Consider the following 20,505-nt stretch of genomic DNA (forward strand, 5'->3'; position numbering starts at 1 on the left):
GTGTATAGCATGTACCTGTCATCTCGTGTGTGTGTGTGTATAGCATGTACCTGTGTCATCTCCTCGTGTGTTTGTGTGTATAGCATGTACCTGTGTCATCTCCTCGTGTGTTTGTGTGTATAGCATGTACCTGTGTATCTCCTCGTGTGTTTGTGTATATAGCATGTACCTGTGTCATCTCCTCTTGTGTTTGTGTATATAGCATGTACCTGTGTCATCTCCTCGTGTGTTTGTGTATATAGCATGTACCTGTGTCATCTCCTCCTCGTGTGTGTGTGTGTGTATAGCATGTACCTGTCATCTCGTGTGTGTGTGTGTGTGTATAGCATGTACCTGTGTCATCTCCTCGTGTGTTTGTGTATATATCATGTACCTGTCTGCCATCTCCTCGCGTGTGTATAGCATGTACCGGTGTCATCTCCTCCTGTATTAGACCTCGTTCTCACTTTATTTGGTCAGTATTTGTAAGCTAAAACTTGGAGTAAAACGGAGGAAAAGTTTATTAGAAACAAGTCACCACTTCTATATTTTCCTCCCACTCGTGGTTTTGGCTTATAAATACTGAGGTAAAAAACTGAACATGTGAATGTGGCCTTATACACAACCTCCACCTGCAGCGCCTCACTCTTCTCTATATACACACCCTTAGGGTATGTGTCCACGTGGCGTAATAGCTGCGCTTTGGATGCAGCGGAAACCCTGCTCCGTCCAAAGTGCCGCCCCCCTTTGTAGGCGTTGTGATTCTGGAAGTGTTCCTTGAACACTGGCGGAATCGCCACATCCTATACATAAAACTGTGGTATTTATTTTGCGGAGGCGGAGCGTCTCCGCAAGATAAAGACATGCTGCGGTCTAGAAAGACGAGCTGCATGTGTGTAAATGCATGGCCGCCAGATGCGGCCATACACATAGTGGAGATGGGATTTCATAAAATCCCCTGCACTATGCTGTAACATCTGGACGCTGTGGCTGTACGCAGTGTCCAATCCGCAGCTAATCCTGATGTAATACGCCATGTTGAAACATACCCTTCTACTGCAGCAGCACCTCACTTCTCTCATTTTCCCCCTCACATCTCTATCCATGAGGCTCCCCCCTTTCCATTGATGTCATGCCTCACAGGAGCAGCTCCATTGTAGACATGACGGAGCTAGATGTGGCCTGTGCCTGCTATGGGGAGTGGGCGTGGCTCAACACTCACTATACTATATTTTTATTCCATACAATATGCCAATTTAACGCACTTTGCTGCTCTGTATAGTGATTTTAGATTAGCATAAATTTGCCTTATTGTTGGGGTGTGACTCATGGACTTGCACAGCATTATTAGTTTGGAGAAGAACTGAAACTGGTAGAAGTATCTGCATAGACGCCTCATACACTGAAATAATGAGAGACTTGACGATAAGCCCAGTCGTAAAAGAGCTGAAAATAATACCAATTAAAGTTTCAGCTTAAAAAAAAAAAAGGCCATCCTACAACTTAGTTGGTCTAGGAAGAAAAAAGGTTATGGCTTATGGAATGCAATAACACATTGTTTAAGTGCTTTTATATTTTGCAAAACTAGGAATTCAACCTCTCTCCCCACCGTCTCCTTTTTTCCAAAAAAATGAATCCTAACCACCCACACAATTAAAGTTATCATTTCATCTATTGTGCACTGCTAGCAACGTTAAAACTAACAAAAAAATGCCCGCTTGCCAATGTGTTTAGTGCTTTAAAGGGGACTGGTCACTACTAGGACAACCCCTTCTTAAGCTAAATGTTCAGCCCTGATAAAATAATCAAGCCTATACTTGCCTCCTGTGCCGGCATTCACTCTCCCCAGGGCTGTGATGCGGTGTTGTGACGCTGGCATCGCTCTCTGCCTTCATACGAGCTGAACATGAAGAGGAGGCTAGAGATCAGCCGCAGCCTGGACTTCCTCTTCATGTCCAGTTTGTTCGGAGGCTATTACAGTGACACCAGAGCTAACTGGGCGCCGGGTATCACATGTCATTCCACAGCATCACAGCCCTGAGACCCCGAGTTCTGGCTCGGGAGGGGAGTATCGGGGTGAAACATTTCGTTTAAGGAGTTGTCCTAGTAATGGACAACCCCTTCAAGCCTGGATATAGTTAGAACCAATGTCTAATCTCAGTTGACATCTCCTGTTCTATTAAAGGTGGTTGGCTTTTTTTTCTTTTCTTTCCTGGCGGTCTTGCAGGCAGGATTAGTGTGCGGTGTGATCTTCTTTTATAAAGCTTTAGGCAGAAAGCAAAGGATTCACAGTTTACAAAAGATGATGGCGAGCCCTCACCCGTCCCTGCATTCCTTGCGTAGATAAGAGTATGTTCCTCTATTTAAAATTGAATAAAAATATCTGCAATCAGAAAATATCAGATTGTGTCAGAAGCTAATTTTATTTAAAAAAACAAATGGGAAGTTATGGTAGATCTACACCTTTCCAAAACTATAGTTACATTTTGGGGGAAAAAAAAATCTCTGTACCTGCCAAATCTCTTTCATGTAATTGTGAGCATTTGGTAATAAACTACAAGTATCTGTCCTGTGTTAATGGTTGGGTTGCTGTTGGCCTGATGGTGTGGTAATTGGGTTGTATAGTCATTGTAGTAGAGCAGACTTTGGGATCTGATAGAACCATAGACTTGCAGCAGTGTGTTGATTTTATGTCAGCAAGTAACAGAATCTCTAAGGAATGTTGACAGCACCTTGTTGAATTTAGGCTGTCCTAAGAGAAATGGACAGGGCTGCCCGGTTCTATTATACTGGATTCACTCATGGAGGTGTCTGTGGTCAAGATCTTTCCAATATGGATATTGGCACTTAAGTTGATGGCAAATAAACAGCCCCTGGTTTGCCACTGAATGTCAGTGTATCTCATAACCATTAATAAAGATGCTTTTAGCTGAGGATAATTTGAAGACCAAGAGAATGGTGTGGTTTTGGCTTCATCATGAGTGAACTCCAGTTGCAGTGTGTACCATGTAAATTTGACAGTATTAATCTTTCTACTGGGCCATACTAGCCAGAACATCATTCCTGGTCTTTTCCATTTGTCACAGTCCATACATTAATGTTCTAAATTACCTCCTAAACCCCTTCTGCACCATGACATACATATAGATAATGGAGATGGAGCTGTGCCTGTACAACTTACTGTTTTTATGCGACCGACCTCAGCTTTTAAGGACTCTGATGAGGAGAACTATTAACTCACTCGCCCACCCACAGCAATGATTTGCCATCACAACTATGACAATGGCTTGCCAATTACAGAAGTATTTTAGATCTTGTTAACGGCAAGATTTAATGGGCTACCTGTCAGTATAAAGCCTTCACGAATATCTATGCTCGATGTCTAATGATGCAAATGTATGTTCTACTTTCATACTATTGACTGAGTCAGTAGGAAAATATGTGCAAGTCATTTTATTTAAAGTGAACCTGTCGGCAGTTTTGGCCTATAAGAGATAAGGCCATCACCTTTCAGGGCTTATATACAGCATTCCATATAATGCTGTATATAAGCCCCAACCCAACCTGTAAGAACTGAAAAATAATGTTTATGAAATACTCACCTGCGAGCGGTGTGGTCTGAGGGGTGTCACTCTTTTGTCCGGCCCCTCCCATCTTCTTATGATGCCGTCCTCCTGTTTGCTTTGGGTGGATGATGCTACCCTGCATCATCCACACAGGCTCCCCAGCATTGCGCTCCTGCGCAGGCATACTTGTCTGTCCTGTTGAGGGCAGAGCAAAGTACTGCAGTGCGCAGGCTCTGGGAAAGGTCAGAGGCCCAGCGCCTGTCCACTGCAGTACTTTGCTCTGCCCTCAACAGGACGAACAAAGTACGCCTGCTCAGGAGCGCAATGCCGAGCAGACTGTGTGGATGATGCGGGGATGCATCATCCACACGAAGCAAGCAGGAGGGCAGCATCACAAGAAGAAGGGAGGTGCTGGACCAAGAAGAGCAACACCCCTCGGATGGGACCACCCCGCAGGTGAGTATAAGTTATTTTTCTTCTATTACAGGTCGGGTTGGAGGCAGATATACAGCATTATAGAATGCTGTATATCAGCCCTGAAAGGTGGTGGCTGTATCTTAGATTGGCCAAAACTGGTAACAGGTTCCCTTTAATATTATAATTTAATAGAGGTACTTGTATTTATTGAGGTAACAATATCCTTGATATATCAGATTACTATCTGCCTGCTGAATAGCTTTTGCTATCACTGTTTGTCCCCCCCCTTTTTTTATTAATGTACTATTTTATTACTATATCATTAAACTATAATAAAATTATTCAATATTATTTTTTTGATATGTTCCTTGTTCGTTTTTAGGTTGTAAGATTTAATAGGCCACCTGTCAGTATAAAGCCAGTCATATGTTGTAGGAAGCAGTTGAAGGAAAGCAAAGTCAGAATTGTACATGGGGGGATGTTGCACATCAAACCGTGTAAAAAAAAAAAAAAAAAAAAAATGTAATTATAAAGTTGCATTTAACTAGGAAAAAAAGGCTAGGTTCATACACTTACCATGCTGTCCGCTGAGCATTGCATCAGGGTTTCCATCAAAATCCTATTTTTTCTGCACCTTTGAAAAAGACTGTTGGGGTGGAGGCCAGACAGTGTCCAATTCAATTGTTTGCCTCTGTTAGGGATCGGCTGGGTTCACATTGCGCTTGAGGCGTCCGTTAGACGGACTACGTTACACCGTGGTGTAACGCAGCCAGTTAACGCCGCCATTTAGTCCAATGTCAGATACATCGCTAGCGCACGGCCACAATGGGCGTGCGCTAGCGATGTGCCGTCATTGAGTGACGGACCCTGGGACGCGGGCTGCAGCATTTCCGGGTCTGTCACTGCTAGCGCAGGTAGAGCTAGCAGATGCTCTATCTGCGCTAGCGCGATGTCATGTTGGCACTTGCGTTAACAGCAGCCCGGTAACGCATGTGTTGAACCGGCTGCTGTTAACGCACCGTGAACCCAGCCTAAAGGTACCGTTACACTAAACGACTTACCAACGATCACGACCAGCGATACGACCTGGCCGTGATCGTTGGTAAGTTGTTGTGTGGTCGCTGGGGAGCTGTCACACAGACAGCTCTCTCCAGCGACCAACGATCAGAGGAACGACTTCGGCATCGTTGAAACTGTCTTCAACGATGCCGAAGTCCCCGGGTAACCAGGGTAAACATCGGGTTACTAAGTGCAGGGCTGCGCTTAGTAACCCAATATTTACCCTGGTTACCATTGCAAAAGTTAAAAAAAAAAACAGTAGATACTCACATTCCGATGTCTGTCACGTCCCCCGGCGTCAGCTTCCCTGCACTGACTGTCAGCGCCGGCCGTAAAGCAGAGCACAGCGGTGACTTCACCGCTGTGCTCTGCTTTACGGCCGGCGCTGACAGTCAGTGCAGGGAAGCTGACGCCGGGGGACGTGACAGACATCGGAATGTGAGTATCTGCTGTTTTTTTTTTTAACTTTTGCAATGGTAACCAGGGTAAATATTGGGTTACTAAGCGCGGCCCTGCGCTTAGTAACCCGATATTTACCCTGGTTACAAGTGAACACATCGCTGGATCGGCGTCACACACGCTGATCCAGCTATGACAGCGGGTGATCAGTGACCAAAAAAAGGTCCTGATCATTCCCCAACGATCTCCCAGCAGGGGCCTGTTCGTTGGTCGCTGTCACACATAACGAGATCGTTAGCGGGATTGTTGCTATGTCATAAAAAGCGTGACGTTGCAACGATATCGTTAACGAAATTGTTATGTGTGAAGGTACCTTTAGGCACAAGCAGTCTGCTCTATGATGAGGAACATGTTTGTGCTACGGGGTGGCCTGGGGTGGTCTCTCCTTGGCTTCTCTGGCTAGCAGGAAGATAAAACTCTGCCTACAGTCCCGCCCTGGAGCATGGGCATCTCATTAACTGAAAAGTTACCAGATTTCTTCACCCCAGGTATCATTTTAATCAGTTTAACACTGCCAATCTGACAATGTCTGTAATTTACTTGGCAAAATCCTGCTGACAGGTTCTCTTAAAATGCAGATGTTAATCTCTAACGGCATCATTTAAAGGACGTGTACCAGGAGCGTGTCTTTCCATGTGCTCCTCTTTTCCCGTGGAACATGATTGTGTAATGCCGATGGATTGCCATGTCAGCTGGGAGGCTCGCTGAAGGTTCCAATGAATACCAACATGAGGCTGGGCTTCATTGGAGACTGATTTTTTTATTTTTTTTTTTTATATATATACTATACACTGCAATTTTATGTTATTTCAGTACATAGGTTGAAGTGATTAGACAATCACGGGTTACCCTTAGGAAATCTAATAGTTTATCCAAATATTAAAAGAATTAAACCAAACTCCGAAAAGAGGAAGAAAAAAACCCTGAAACTCCCATGCTGCAGTCTCTCCATAACTCAGCCTTAAAAAATAGCATCCAACTGTCATATCTACCCCAAAATGTTTCACTGTTATTATATTGACCCTGTGAATCATATTGTCAAGTCGCTTTTAGAGCACAATGAATGCCGTAAAAAAAAAAAAAAAATTGATATTTTTTTTTGTTTACCAATTTCACAGCACTTGGATTTTTTTCCCCAATTTTCTAGTACATTTGAATAGTAAAATGTATTTTGTTATTGAAAACTACCAAAAATACGTCCTGCTGTGTATGGGAAAAATATATATATATATATATATATATATATATATATATATATATATATATATATATATATATATATATATATATATATATATATATATATATATATATATATATATTTTCAAAGGCACAATTAAGAAAGGAAAAATAAAAATCGAGCTAGGAAGGGGTTAATCCGGAATATGTAGGTTGTAAGCAGATAAACTTATGAATAGTATATCTTTTTTATATCGATATAAATGCAATACTCATTTTCCTTATGGTTTGCCTTTAGGTTAAATAATGTCAAATTTGCTGAATATAAAGAAGGCTTCTGTGGATCAACACTGAAAGAATGGCACCTTAGTGGTGATTTTTCTTCCTCTGCTGAATTTTATGTTACAATTGCAGTTCTTGCTTTTCTTTACTGTATTGGTGCTCTTGTCTTGTATCTTGGATTCAGACATCTTTATCAGAACCCTAGCAAACTGCCATTAATTGTAAGTATTTTGTATAAACTGTGTAATGCTGAAATTCTATGTACAGTGCAATTATATTGGTCATTAACTCCAGTAAGATAATGGAATGAGTGCTCTGTTCCGTATCCGTGAGCTTAATACTTACAGTTGGGTCCAGAAATACTTGGACAGTGACAAGTTTTGGCACTTTAGCAGTTTACCAAAACATTCAGTGCTGACTGTCTCTCGACTTTAAATTGAGGGTAGAAAAATGCTGTAGGGAAACAGCGCACACCAGACCATTAGGTGATACCTTTATAAAATGATATATTAAACCCAGGTAATCTCCCTTGAGCGCGTTCTGTAGGCACAACTCCTGGGTACAGTTGGTTTTTCACTTGAGAAAGATACCAGTTCAGCGTGGAAATGCGTTGTGAAATAAAAAACGCTTTTCATATTGGATCAAGGATCATCATTTCGGTTAGTGCAGCCCAAAACTGGGAATTATTTTCCTTTAACTTGTGGGTAGTCCCATCCCAATTGGCGTTTACTGTTAAGGAATTACAGTTCTTTAATATGTAGCTGCCTCTTTTTAATAACACCAATGGTGATTGGACAATTGTCAAAAGCCTTTTTCCAGAATGTCCCTTGTGACAGCACACCAGGAGGTAGTCCTTCCTTGACATATGACTTGACGGGTTGACAGAGAAGTTAAAAGGCCTTTCCCCCCACCAGTGGTTTTCCTGTCCCTGCAGGGGACTGTTGCATGAGAGGTTCTCGTAAAGATATCTTATCCTGTGGAGCTTCAGGGTATGTGCACACGTTGCGGATTTTGCTGCGGATCCGCAGCAGTTTCCCATGAGTTTACAGTACAATGTAAACTTATGGGAAACCAAAAACGCTGTACCCATGCTGCGGAAAAAGCCGCGTGGAAACGCTGCGGTTTATTTTCCGCAGCATGTCAATTATTTGTGCGGAATCCGCAGCGGTTTTCCATCTGCTACAATTGAAAACTGCAGATGGAAAACCGCAGCAGAATCCGCATTAGAATCGCGGTAAATCCGCAGTAAAAACCGCAGCGGTTTTTCACTGCGGATTTGGCAAATCCACTGCGGGAAAATCCGAAATAGAATCCGCAGCGTGTGCACTTAGCCTCATTGTATGAACTCTAGGGCATTGACGGGTCCCTGCTTTTCCTTCCCCCTGTCAATTTGATTCGGACCATCAACTTTCTCGGTAGAGGTCCCTCAGCCAACAGTCAGACACTGCATCTTCTGCAATAATGCAGTATTCATCAATGTGATGCCGCTTCATTTCCTGCTGGGCTCTCGGCATTTCCAGCTCCCCCTGTTCTTCTAATGGTATCTGAAGCTATGGAACGGTGTGGAGGCAGAACAGGTTAAGTGCACTTGGTAAATGTTGTCTTAATGGGCTAGGATTCTGGGCTGATAATGCCGAAGTTGAGCCTAGGGCCTCATGTGCTGAAGTTTGGCTTGAAGTACAGAAGCTAGTATTTGGACCTCTAGACTAAAGTTAAGCCTCATGTCTTGGCTACGTCTCATGGATTAACTTCAGTTTGCTGCATGTTTTGGCTGTACAGGGCCTCATGATTGAGTTTAAAGGATTGTTCGGTCTAAATTGTGACTTGTGAATCTTCCCAGCTCACACACCGTGCGCTTAAAGGATTTGCCAGTTTCTGAGCAGGTACATATGCGTTTTGCATACTCCCAGTTAGAGCCCATCTAGTGGGCGCATCCTCGCTAAATACAAGTGGCTCCGTGGTATAACTTGTCTACCACATTCATACTGAATGTTTGGCATTTATAGGCATATATTTGGCATCACTACAGTGATTAATCTTTGCAGATTTCTAAAATTGTCTGCTTTCTTCTGATCTTACAGATCAGTCCATATAGACTGAGAGATAGATGGAGAGATGGATATTTATATCCTTACTAGATTGTGGCCCGATTCTAACGCATCGGGTATTCTAGAATATGCATGTCCCCGTAGTATATGGACAATGATGATTCCAGAATTCGCGGCAGACTGTGCCCGTCGCTGATTGGTCGAGGCAACCTTTATGACATCATCGTCGCCATGGCAACCATTATGACATCATCGTCGCTGTGCCCGTTGCTGATTGGTCGAGGCCTGGCGGCCTCGACCAATCAGACGCGGGATTTCTACGTCCTTTATGACATCATCGTCGCTGTGCCCGTCGCTGATTGGTCGAGGCCTGGCGGCCTCGACCAATCAGACGCGGGATTTCTACGTCCTTTATGACATCGTCGCTGTGCCCGTCGCTGATTGGTCGAGGCCTGGCGGCCTCGACCAATCAGAGAGCCGGGATTTCCAGGACAGACAGAAAGACAGACAGACAGACGGAAAAACCCTTAGACAATTATATATATAGATATCTATATCCTGGTTCTTGCCCAGGAGTGTGATCCTTTTAGGGCTTCTGTATCCACTCTGGTGCTGTTTTCTCTGGTACTACTCCTGGTATTCTGTCTGGAGAGAGGTACTGGAGAAATAGAATTGGATCCACCAGGAAGTCAATTTCCAGGTACTACCTCAAAACAGCACCCTTACTTCCCCTCCCTTAGGCTTGCACAAGATCAATCTTCCTACAGATCGTTCATTCATCAAGTCTCCATGGGTCGAGTGAGCTGGGGCCGTTAAAGTGTTTATCTTGTTTTTGAGTTTCTAGTGGGTTGTAAAGACCATTTACATCCATCCTTCTGTGGTACTTTGTAAAACACTGTGGGTGGAATTGGCCTTTTATCCTCCCTGTTATGTCTTGTCATAAAACAGCACACCAGGGGGTAGACCTTCCTTGACCCGAGGGACTACCTGGAAATCGAATTATCGGTAGATCTAATTCCCTTTATTGGGCTGCATGGGCTATTTCACTCATTAATCATCAATTATGCAGGTTAAAGGTTCGGAGCTCATTCCCAGTGTGGCAATTGGAAGCTGTCTCTTTCTAACTCAAAACATGCAGTTAAAGGAGCTTTCAATGGAAGGGAAACAGACAAAAAAGCAGAAACCCATCAGAGATGACAGAAATGTTATGTTGTAAAAGAAAAAAAGTTCACTAGTGAGTTTGGGAATGCAAAAAGGCCTGGATGTCCACAGAAGACAAATGGTGGATGATCACAGAATCCTTTTCATGTTGAGAAAAAAAATCCCCTTCACAACATCCACCAAAGTGAAGTACACTCTCCAGGAAGTAGGTGTCACAGAATCTAAGGCCACATTCACATGTTGCGTCCTGTCCTGCGGGTTCTCCCGCAGCGGATTTGATAAATCTGCAGGGCAAACCCGCTGCGGTTATCCCTGAAGATTTATCGCGGTTTGTCCTGCGGGATTTTACCCCTACTATTGATGCTGCATATGCAGCAATATGCAGCATCAATAGTAATGTTAAAAATAATGATATACTCACCCTCTGACGTCCCGATCTCCTCGGCGCTGCAGGCGGCGGTCCGGTTCCAAAGATGCTGTGCGACCAGGACCTTCGTGACGTCACGGTCATTTCACGGACTTCAGAGGTGAGTATAATCATGATTTTTTTATTTTAATTCTTTTTTTTTTTTTTTTTTTTTTTTTACTCAAATATGGTTCCCGGGGCCTGGAGGAGAGTCTCCTCTCCTCCACCCCGGGTATAACCCGCACATTATCCGCTTACTTCCCGCATGGTGGGCACAGCCCCATGCGGGAAGTAAGCGGATCAATGCATTTCTATGGGTGCAGAATCGCTGCGATTCTGCACAAAGTGGTGACATGGTCCTTCTTTTTTTCCGCAGCAATTCAGTGCGTTTTTTTTTCGGGATTTTCCGCAATGTGGGCACAGCGGTTTTTGTTTTCCATAGGGTAACATTGTACTGTACCCTGCATGGAAAACAGCTGCGGACCCGCAGCGGCAAAATCGCGGCGGTTCCGCAGTAAAAACCGCATAGTGTGAACATACCCCAAGTCTGCCATAAAGAATACTTTGCACCTTGAAGGGAACCCTCTGTTTGCACTCAAACCATTAATCAGCCTTAAAAATAGGCCAGTTTGCTTTGCCAAAAAATCATCTAAAGAAGACAGTGTAGTTCTAGAAAAGCACTCTTTGGACTGATGAAACAAGATTATCCTGTACCAGAATGATGTGAAGGCTTGGAATGGCTCATAATCCAAAGCACGCCACATGTTATGTAAAACATGGTGGAGGCAGTGTGATGGTATGGGCATGCATGGCTTCCAGTGGCACCACACCACTAGTGTTTATTGATGTGGCTGAAGACAAGCAGCTGGATGAATTCTGAAGTGTACAGGGCTGTACTTTCTCATCAGAATCAACCAGATGCAGCAAGGTTATTTGGATGGCGCTTCACAGTACAGATGGACAATAATTCAAAACAATGTAAAAGGAACACAAGAGTTTTGTTTTTGTTTGTGTTTTTTTTTTAGGCCAACAAGTGTAATCTGTAATTGCCTAGTTAATCAGCAGATCTCATCCCCATCAAACATGTATTTCACATGTTTAAGACAAGGCAGAAAGGCGCATAAACAAGCAACAACAGAAGTCACAAAGGAGGGAACCCAGAGTTTGGTAAAGTCCATGGCTTCCAGACTTCAGGCAGTCATTGCCTGCAAAGGATTCTCTATAAAGTGTAAAAAATGAACATTTTATTTATTGTTAGTCAATTTGTCCAATGGCTTTTGAACCCCTGAAATGAGGAGGCTTTTTAGAAAGTGGTTGCGATTTCTAAACATCTCCCAGAATATTTGCATTCAACACCTTTAATTAAACCTGAAAGTCTATTCTAATTTGCTTCTAAGTTGTTTGGTTTTAAATAATAGTGGCATGCAGAGCCCAAATCACGAAGACTCGGTCACTGTCCAGTTATTTCTCCACCTTACTGTATAGCATGATAAATATTTCAGCCATCAATTATGACTCAAATTGAAGTGGAGTCAGTGCAGGGGCATTTTTTTTTTTTTTTTTTACATTGACTGTTACCAGGTAATGGTTGTGTCCCAAGTAATTTTCATACTGCTGTTCTGCAGTGCATTCAAGAATCTCCCTATTGATCACCATTTAGATTCAGTTTGTTTTAATTTTTTTATTTCCTAAAATGTGTTTTAAGTCACAGAAAATAAGCACATCATGTATTGATGCCCATCTAACATTGAGAGAATGTAACCTGTGGTTAGTTTTATAGTTCTTATGGTACATGATTATCACTTTTGGATACCTGTTTGAAGGATTATACATGTACAAAGGAACGTGTTCTACTAATTATCAGAGTATCCCCTTGTCGACCCACTGCTTTCCTAAAAGAGCTATATTCCTTTCATCAAGTTCCACTTCAACTTTTGCCTGTATCCAATTTGAAAATGTTATTTCAGGTCTAAGTAGCCTCACCACAGAATCCCTAATGGGGCTCACAATCTAAATGCCCTATTAGTATGTCCTTGGCGTGTGTGAGGAATGCAGAGTACTCTGCAGAAATGTGGGGAGAACATACAAAAAACCTTTGTAGATATTGTCCTCAGTGGGATTTCACTCCTGGACCCCTGCGCTAATCGCTGATCTACCGCCTAACACAGTATTGTGTGGAAGATGGCGGGTTAGGACAGTTGTTCATATATTCCTAGTACTAATGGCAACATAACACACACAATAGGCACTGGGGAAACAAGGGGGGATATTGGGAGATGGCTCTTGTTTGTTTTTTCTCCTTGATTTTGTTTTGTGCTCATCACATACAATAAAGGAAACTAATGATCTACATTCTTCTTATTGCTGCTTGGATTATATGATGGATGTTAGTGGTAAGTAAGCTTTGCATTCAGAAGTATGTTCTTACCCTTTCTTTATGGCCATTTTCAAAACCGCAAATTACATAATGTATTCTCAAACTGATTTATTACTACTCTGAATATATGGGGAGGAAGCACTATGGCTTAACTTTTCTATGAGCCAAAATGGCACAAAAAGAAAATTATTGTTAATAAACGTTCAAAAGGGTGTGTGTGTATATGTGTATGTGTTCTCAGCCAGGTGACCCAACAAGGAGAGGAACACCCAATTCTGTACCTAAGCAGGAAACTCCTGCCCAGAGAAGTGGCTTATGCCACCATTGAAAAAGAATGTTTGGCAATTGTGTGGGCTCTGCAGAAGCTGCAACCATACATCTATTAGCGCAACTTCACCGTGATCACAGATCATAGCCCATTGAGTTGGCTCCATAGAGTAGTTGGGGACAATGGGAAGTTGCTTAGATGGAGTTTGATACTTCAGCAATATGATTTCACAATTCAGCACAAGAAGGGAGTTGATCATGGCAATGCTGATGGCCTTTCTCGCCAAGATGGGGCAGAACCAGATACGCGCTCGCGAGCTGACCTGTAAGTCAACCCCCATGCACGTTCATAAGGAGGAAGGTGTGAGTGTGATGAAATATGAATCTATAATAAATATATGTGTGTATATATATGTGTATATATATGTGTGTGTATATATGTATATATAGATATATAGATATATAGATATATGGATATATGTCTAGGGTTATATGTGTGACTGGTGATAATGTAACATCTGTCCTGAAGGCAAGTCGCACCTAGGTGTTAATAGGTACTTCCTTGGGAATAGTAGAAATTCTGTCTCCAGATCTCACCAGGAGGTCTGGCTAAGGCCAAGAACAAAGGAACACTTGACACCTCTGAGGTCTTGGAGGGGAGATGCTAAATTGCGGCCTGAGGTAATCTATCCCTGAGAACCTCTCCACAAGAGAAATATATTCATTGGGGGCGTGGCCGTGGCCCAATCAAACAGACCGCAATTATGATATTAACCTGGGAGGCCGGTCGAGAAACCTGGCCTCAGACCAAAGTTATAAATTTAGGCTGCAGACAGAGAATTGTGTTCACATGTGAGGGCAGCCTGAGAAGCTGATGTGTTCCAACTCCAATCACCCCCCCCCCCCCCCCCCCCCTTAGGGAGCAGAAAGCAGACTACCAGTTGGATGATACCTGTAAGTTTATCCTGTTTATTTTGACATTGTTTGCATAAGTTGTATGTCTTTTTCTTATTGTAAGCATTGAACTTTTTGCTATTAAAGTATAAAACTTTAACAAGTTGAACCTTGAATGTTCTAAAGAATCCATAGCCAAAAGGTGTGTGAGCCTTATGAGTGATAGACATATTTTTATTAGTTCCAGGACCCATCGCCTGTGCATTCGATGAGTGGTGGCAGCTGGTGTGTGTGGCCTGGGTCAGTGTGTGATTTATGCTCCCATTACAGCATAGGACAGAGGTTGAATGCTGGACTGAGAGTGGGGAGATAGATTAACCCTTGCAGGCACAACCCCAAGTCACGTGTGAGAGCAGGCACGTGATGAATAAGTGACATCGGAGTAGGGATCCTTGACAATTGGTCGTATGTAATATATATATATATATATATATATATATATATATATATATATATATATATATATATATATATATATATATATATATATATATATATATATATATCTCAATGTGCTGTGCTATCAATGCACAGGTATACAGCAGCCTGTCAGTCATTGATTTAGCCTTTACTGCTTTGTGCTATACATTATATGAATGAAGGCACACATTGAGGCTTGTGGAAGGTGATGGGCACTTGTGAGACTGTGCCAATGGGAAGGGGGCGTGGCTTCAGAAAACGTGGCAAAAAATAGCACTAGTGTCTGCTGCATTCTTCTTTGATCGTTGCCGTTTAACCTTTTTTTTTTCTGTTGTGTTTTTTTTTGTTTTTTAAGCACTGCATTAAATTATGGCATAGAAAAAAAAATGAGGCTACATTGTAGTGTGACATCATTTTACATACTTGCCAATTGTATTGCCTTTCTTTTTCATGCTCCTATGTTATCTCCCTTGTTCTCCTATTTGATTAAAAGGGAGAGGCTTAGGGGAGTGATGTTGTAGTATCTCATACCAGGTGTGGACGACTTAAAACTGACCTGAGATGTAAGTGCATAGCAAACCCCGATTGAAAATGCAGCAGCTGTACATTCTAGCCAACACCTGCTGCGTCAGTCACGATCAGAGTTGGCAGTGAACATGGCAGTTTAAGCACTTCAATGCTGCTGTCAGTGACTGTGGCATCTAGATGGTTGAGTGTGGGGACTCCCTTTGTAACCCCATTGGGACCCTGAGATCATGATGGTGTGGTTCTCCTGGTTGCCATCTTAAAGGCCGGCTATAGTGACATGTTCAGAAGTTACCAACATTTAGGTGGGAGAAATTTTCTCTCCAGTCATGCCACTTTGCATTAATTCCTGTTTTTTAAAAAAATGGTGTCACTTTTTGGGGGTTTCCAATACAGTATTTACCCCAGAGTCACTTCAAGACTGAATAGGTCCCCCCAAAAAGTTGTAAATTTCTAATTCTAACAAAATCTAAGAATATTTTACAGAAGGTGCTGATGTAACGTAGACGTGAGGTAAATGTTAGCTATTTTGTATGGTAGGACTCTGAATTAAAGGGCTAATAATTCAAAGTTTGAACATTGCTAATATTAGAGACTTGTCAAATTTCTGATGTTTTGTGTTTATAAAAATATCGACCCCAATTAACCATTATTATGAAATGTGTCACGAAAAAATAATCTCAATCAGTGGGATATGTTGAAACAGGAGCTAATGCCTCATAGTGACACGTCATATTTGAAAAATTTGGCCTGGCCTCTAAGGGGCTAATTGGGATGAGAGGATCACTGGACCTGCCCCTTTGACTTAGTTCCTTGCTTATTTTTGAGCTGTGTAAATACATCAGTGGTTTCAGCAGCATAAATCTGTTAACATGTTGCCTTTCAGTGTAATCTGCTCTGTAATAAAGAGAAAATTGTGTATGGCCCATATCATTTTTTTATTTTTTTTTAGGATTTCATCATAACAGTAATTTTTGCCTTTATGTGGCTTGTGAGTTCCTCTGCATGGGCTAAAGGATTGACTGATATTAAAACCAGTACCGACCCAGAGCATATTGCATCACATCAGTGTTTGTCACAATTCCAGTGTTCTCCCGGTTTGGAATCGCGCATGGGAAGTCTAAACATATCTGTGGTATGTATATTGTGCATCATAACGCTGTATGAGAGAAGCTCACTTTGCTGACTTTAATATCTTTCCATTGATGCAGCCATATGGGGTTCATATTTTGTTTCCTACATGCACGCACACATACCTTGTAGCCTCATTGGTACATCATATAACGTATAGTTGGTATCTTTGATAATGTATAATGTGTGCATGTATATCTGTATCTCAGTAAAACCAGTGATTCTAAGGAGCTGTGAGTGCATCATCACACCCCAATGTACTTCACGTTACACTTCTTCCAAATGCAATTTCTCGCTGTTTAGAGCATTGCTTTTGGGATAATTAAGGGATTAACTTGCCTTTTTTTTTTAAAGAACTATACTTTCATATAATTGGTTTGGAGGTGTGAAAGTTTCTCCCAAATTCCCTTTAGTGAAATCTAATAGCTAAAAATTGTTTTTCCAAACTGTGTGGCAGGTTTATAACAAATGTTTCAGATCATCAAAAACATTTATACTAGACAAAAATAACACCATTTAAACACAAAATGCAGTTTTTAAATGAAGGTCTCTATTAAAGGAAAATAGGAATTAGTCCTACCGGTAATTGTGCTTCCAAGAGTCTTGTCATGACAGGAGGTAGTCCTTCTCGTTGTCCAGCGACAGGAAACACACGAGAGGTTAAAAGCCCCCCTCCACCTCACCCTCAGTGTTTTACCAATCACCACACCAGGATGGATGCAACTCTATTTTATTGCATTCCCACACACGTGTTAATTTCACACAAGTATTTGAAATTCAGGGGAGGAAATGTAATGGTGCTGTCATGATGGACCTCCTGGAAATACGATTACCGGTAGGACTAATTCCTAATTCAAATTAAACATGGAAACACGAGAAGTAATGGAATGAAACTAAAAGGGGAAGATACAGATTAGATATTAGAGAGAACTTTTTGACCATGAGGGTGATCAATGAGTGGAACAGGCTGCTATTTGCTCCGCTATGACCTACAAGAAGTGGAATACTGAATGAAGAACACTTAAGTATAAAAATAGGTTACATGCTTCTGTATATAGAGAGACAGCCAGAGATTCTCCCAATACCTCCAAATCTCCAGAGGACCCTACAGGAGAGTTGTCAATACATTATGGCTCCATCATGAGGGACACGGATCTATCATTCTACCTGAAATAATCTAGGGGACCTCTACACCGGTTGTAAGAATACAGATCTTCTCCATTGACCATCATTGAACCATGGATATGTTTGGAGAAAGCCAGGATTGGGACCCACCAGTTGCCTGGCTCCATGGAGATGTTCAGAGAAGCCAGGTTGTGACCCTCAATTCAACTGGCCTTGTACCTCAATGGACTGTCATCTTCCTAAGCTTGTCGTTACCTTGACCCTGGGAGCTCTGAAGTAACCGCTACCATTATCCCGGAGAGTCAGTGGAAGGGTGAGACTCTAATGTGCATCATCTTGGGATATTTTTCTGGGACTGTTCTACATGTTATCTGTCTGTTTAGTGGTTCAATAAAGCATTGCCACACTGTTTTACCCTACCCTGTGTTTGAGTAGCGTTATGCCCATGTTAAAAGGAGAGCGGGCGTTCGACAGGACGATCCCTGGTACATGCGGTTTTGGCTAGTGGACTGGGGGCCACTGGAAACTTGAATGTAATAGCAGTGGCTATTCAGTTTGCAAAATAAAATGATCTAAAAATTACATTGGCCTATTTCTAATAAATGAGACACATCTAATATACCTATGTATTTCCTACATAAGATGTGTTATGCCAGGTTACAAGTACTGTTAATTTGGCTTATTGCTGATAAATTACATTTAAATATATTTCCATTACATGCCCCATGACCTGTTTCTCAAACTGATTTTAATTGCATGTTTTTGTTTTTCAGGCTTTTGGGTTCTTGAACTTGATTTTGTGGGCAGGAAATGCATGGTTTGCCTATAAAGAAACCAACCTACACACTCCACCACAACCAGACAACCCTGAACAAGGCCCGCCACCTTCTTCGATGTAACGAAAGTTCAAACGTCCATCTATTAAAAAAAAAAATGCCAATTTTGTCTCTTAGGAGCAAGTAGCCAAAAAAATGGGTAGAATTAGGAATTTTCTACTGGGCTAGTGATACTTTTTTATTTTTTCTTGTTATATAAAAGCCTTAAAATGTGATTATATAGTATATCTTCATGGTAAAGGTCATTTGGAGGTGAATCTTGCCTCCTATGTAAAATGTCAAAATAGTTACCCCTCGTTTTCAGTACCTAAAATGTAATGATAATGAGACTTTCAAATAATAATTCCATCTAAAGTATATAAATAAATAAAAAGGTTATAAAGTCGATCCTTTTAAAGGAATGGAAATGGTATTGTGCTACTTACAGCAGCATCTTTTAGTGCTCATTTAGACAGGTCTATATTTCCGAACACTACAGTGTGGAAAATTGTTATTTACTAATTGATGATCAACCAAATGATAAAATAATACAGTATAAAAGGTATGAGAAATGCTATTTTCATAAATGTCACAAAGCCTCCAAAGAATGCAATTTTTTTTTTTTTTAACTAACTCAGGTTTTGAGAATGTGTGCAACCTGTCACTTGCATACCGTCCTACTGGTCAAGGAAAATAGTGATTACTGATTATATGCTTTTAAATACTTGGTCTCGTCCCAAATATATAATCAGAATCAGGTAATAGGAATGTGTTATTTAAAAGTCCAAATATAGGGCAGCGCGGGGTAATCCTAATCTAATACTTAACTGAAAATTTTTGCAAAATGTACATGGCTACACCGCTTGTATCTACTTCTGGTGTGAAGGGAATTTTGATGGCTCAGTGAATGGTATTAGTGGATTAGTTCTGGCAAACTTTTGTTTGTCTTTTTTTCGTTTTTGTCTTTTACATGCTATTATAAATTCTTAGCCCATATCCAAAGATTAAAGTACAACGTTCTTAAAGTGACACTAAGAATTTTTAAAACCTTAATGTAAATAGCTGAACCCTATGTCAAACGTCTTGCATTGATGTACTGTACTAAGATTACCAAACTGCTGTAATACTATTTTCTGTAATAAGAATGTTCTGCAATATCTCTGAGCACATGCTTTTTTTACTTGGCACATTTTTGAATTTTTTTCCTCTTGTTTAGAAGCAACAATGCATTCTTTATTTGTAGTTCTTTATAGCCTGTTAGACTAATTAAAGGGTTATTCCAGTCTGGCAAATGTTGTTCACTGTATGGTGAAGTTAGTCTCCATTTTACTTTATTGTATCTGTCATTTGTGTTCATTTAACAGAAATCTAGATTTACTTTTGGTGGAGATAAGTTTGACCTGATATATAATGGACACGCAGATGCACAGTTGTTACAATACATTTAGGTAGTCACAAGGAGTGGTCAGCAGATTGCCAAGCTGTAGGTGCGATATGTTTATAAGATTATAGGGAAATTAACAGCCACTGCAATTTAGGATGTGTCGACATCACACATATACCACTACCTCTGTACTGTAACAAGCTCTGCATGTGTGTCCCATTACATGACCAGGACAGATTTTTACTCCCTGGAAGTGATCAATTATGGTTATTCACTTGTTACTTTTTATCAGTGCAGTTAAGTGCTAAAATAAACTGTTGAGTACCTATTGTGTATGTGTCGGTGATTGTCCTGTGATGGGTTAAAATAATGGCAGCTTACATTTAAATAAAAATAGAACAGGATAAACCAGTCAAGTGCTTTAAATTTATGGTACCTAGTCTCAGGATTTAAACCCACTCTATTGTAAACTTTATGTCCTGAGGTTAAAATCTCTTCAATCTTGCTGGAGCATGTCCAGTCCTCCAACTGCCATAGAGAAGACAGTTGTGGTTTATTACCGCTTCTATTTTACCTGTTGCATAGCTCTCAATATGCACCATGCAGTAGATAGAAGCATCTGCTCTGCCAATGCTGCTGTATGGTTTGGCTCACATGCTTGCCATGGTTCTTCCTGCACAGCTGGTAAGAAATAACCCAGCACCCACAATGCCCACATTCAGGCTGACTGGCTCCAAGCAGTTCATCCTTGTACATAGCGAACTCTACCATGACTGCTGTGATCATGTGAAAGTTTGTGTGATGGGACCATGCCTCCCTAGACTTACTGACCCACCACCAAAATGGTCTTGCTTTATGATGATGCAGGCAGCATACCCTTCAGCCCCACGTCTCCCAATACTGTCAACATTGCTCAGTGAAATCCAACTCTGAACTGAGAAGAAAACAGGG

At 41.4% G+C, this 20,505-nt stretch overlaps 1 protein-coding gene across 1 annotated transcript in view; it reads left to right on the top strand.

The window, feature by feature from the left end:
• The window catches only part of SYPL1 (synaptophysin like 1), a 34,520-nt gene extending 14,640 nt beyond the window's left edge, over positions 1 to 19,880 (top strand). The window contains exons 4-6 of the mRNA XM_069765081.1: positions 6,958 to 7,162; positions 16,052 to 16,234; positions 18,129 to 19,880. Coding sequence (XP_069621182.1) covers positions 6,958 to 7,162; positions 16,052 to 16,234; positions 18,129 to 18,254 — 514 coding nt within the window. The 3' untranslated portion in view covers positions 18,255 to 19,880. The remainder of the gene's footprint in view (positions 1 to 6,957; positions 7,163 to 16,051; positions 16,235 to 18,128) is intronic.
• Positions 19,881 to 20,505: the final 625 nt, after the last annotated feature.

This window comes from Ranitomeya imitator, chromosome 4, assembly GCF_032444005.1.
Source record: "Ranitomeya imitator isolate aRanImi1 chromosome 4, aRanImi1.pri, whole genome shotgun sequence".
Taxonomy (NCBI): Eukaryota; Metazoa; Chordata; class Amphibia; order Anura; family Dendrobatidae; genus Ranitomeya; species Ranitomeya imitator.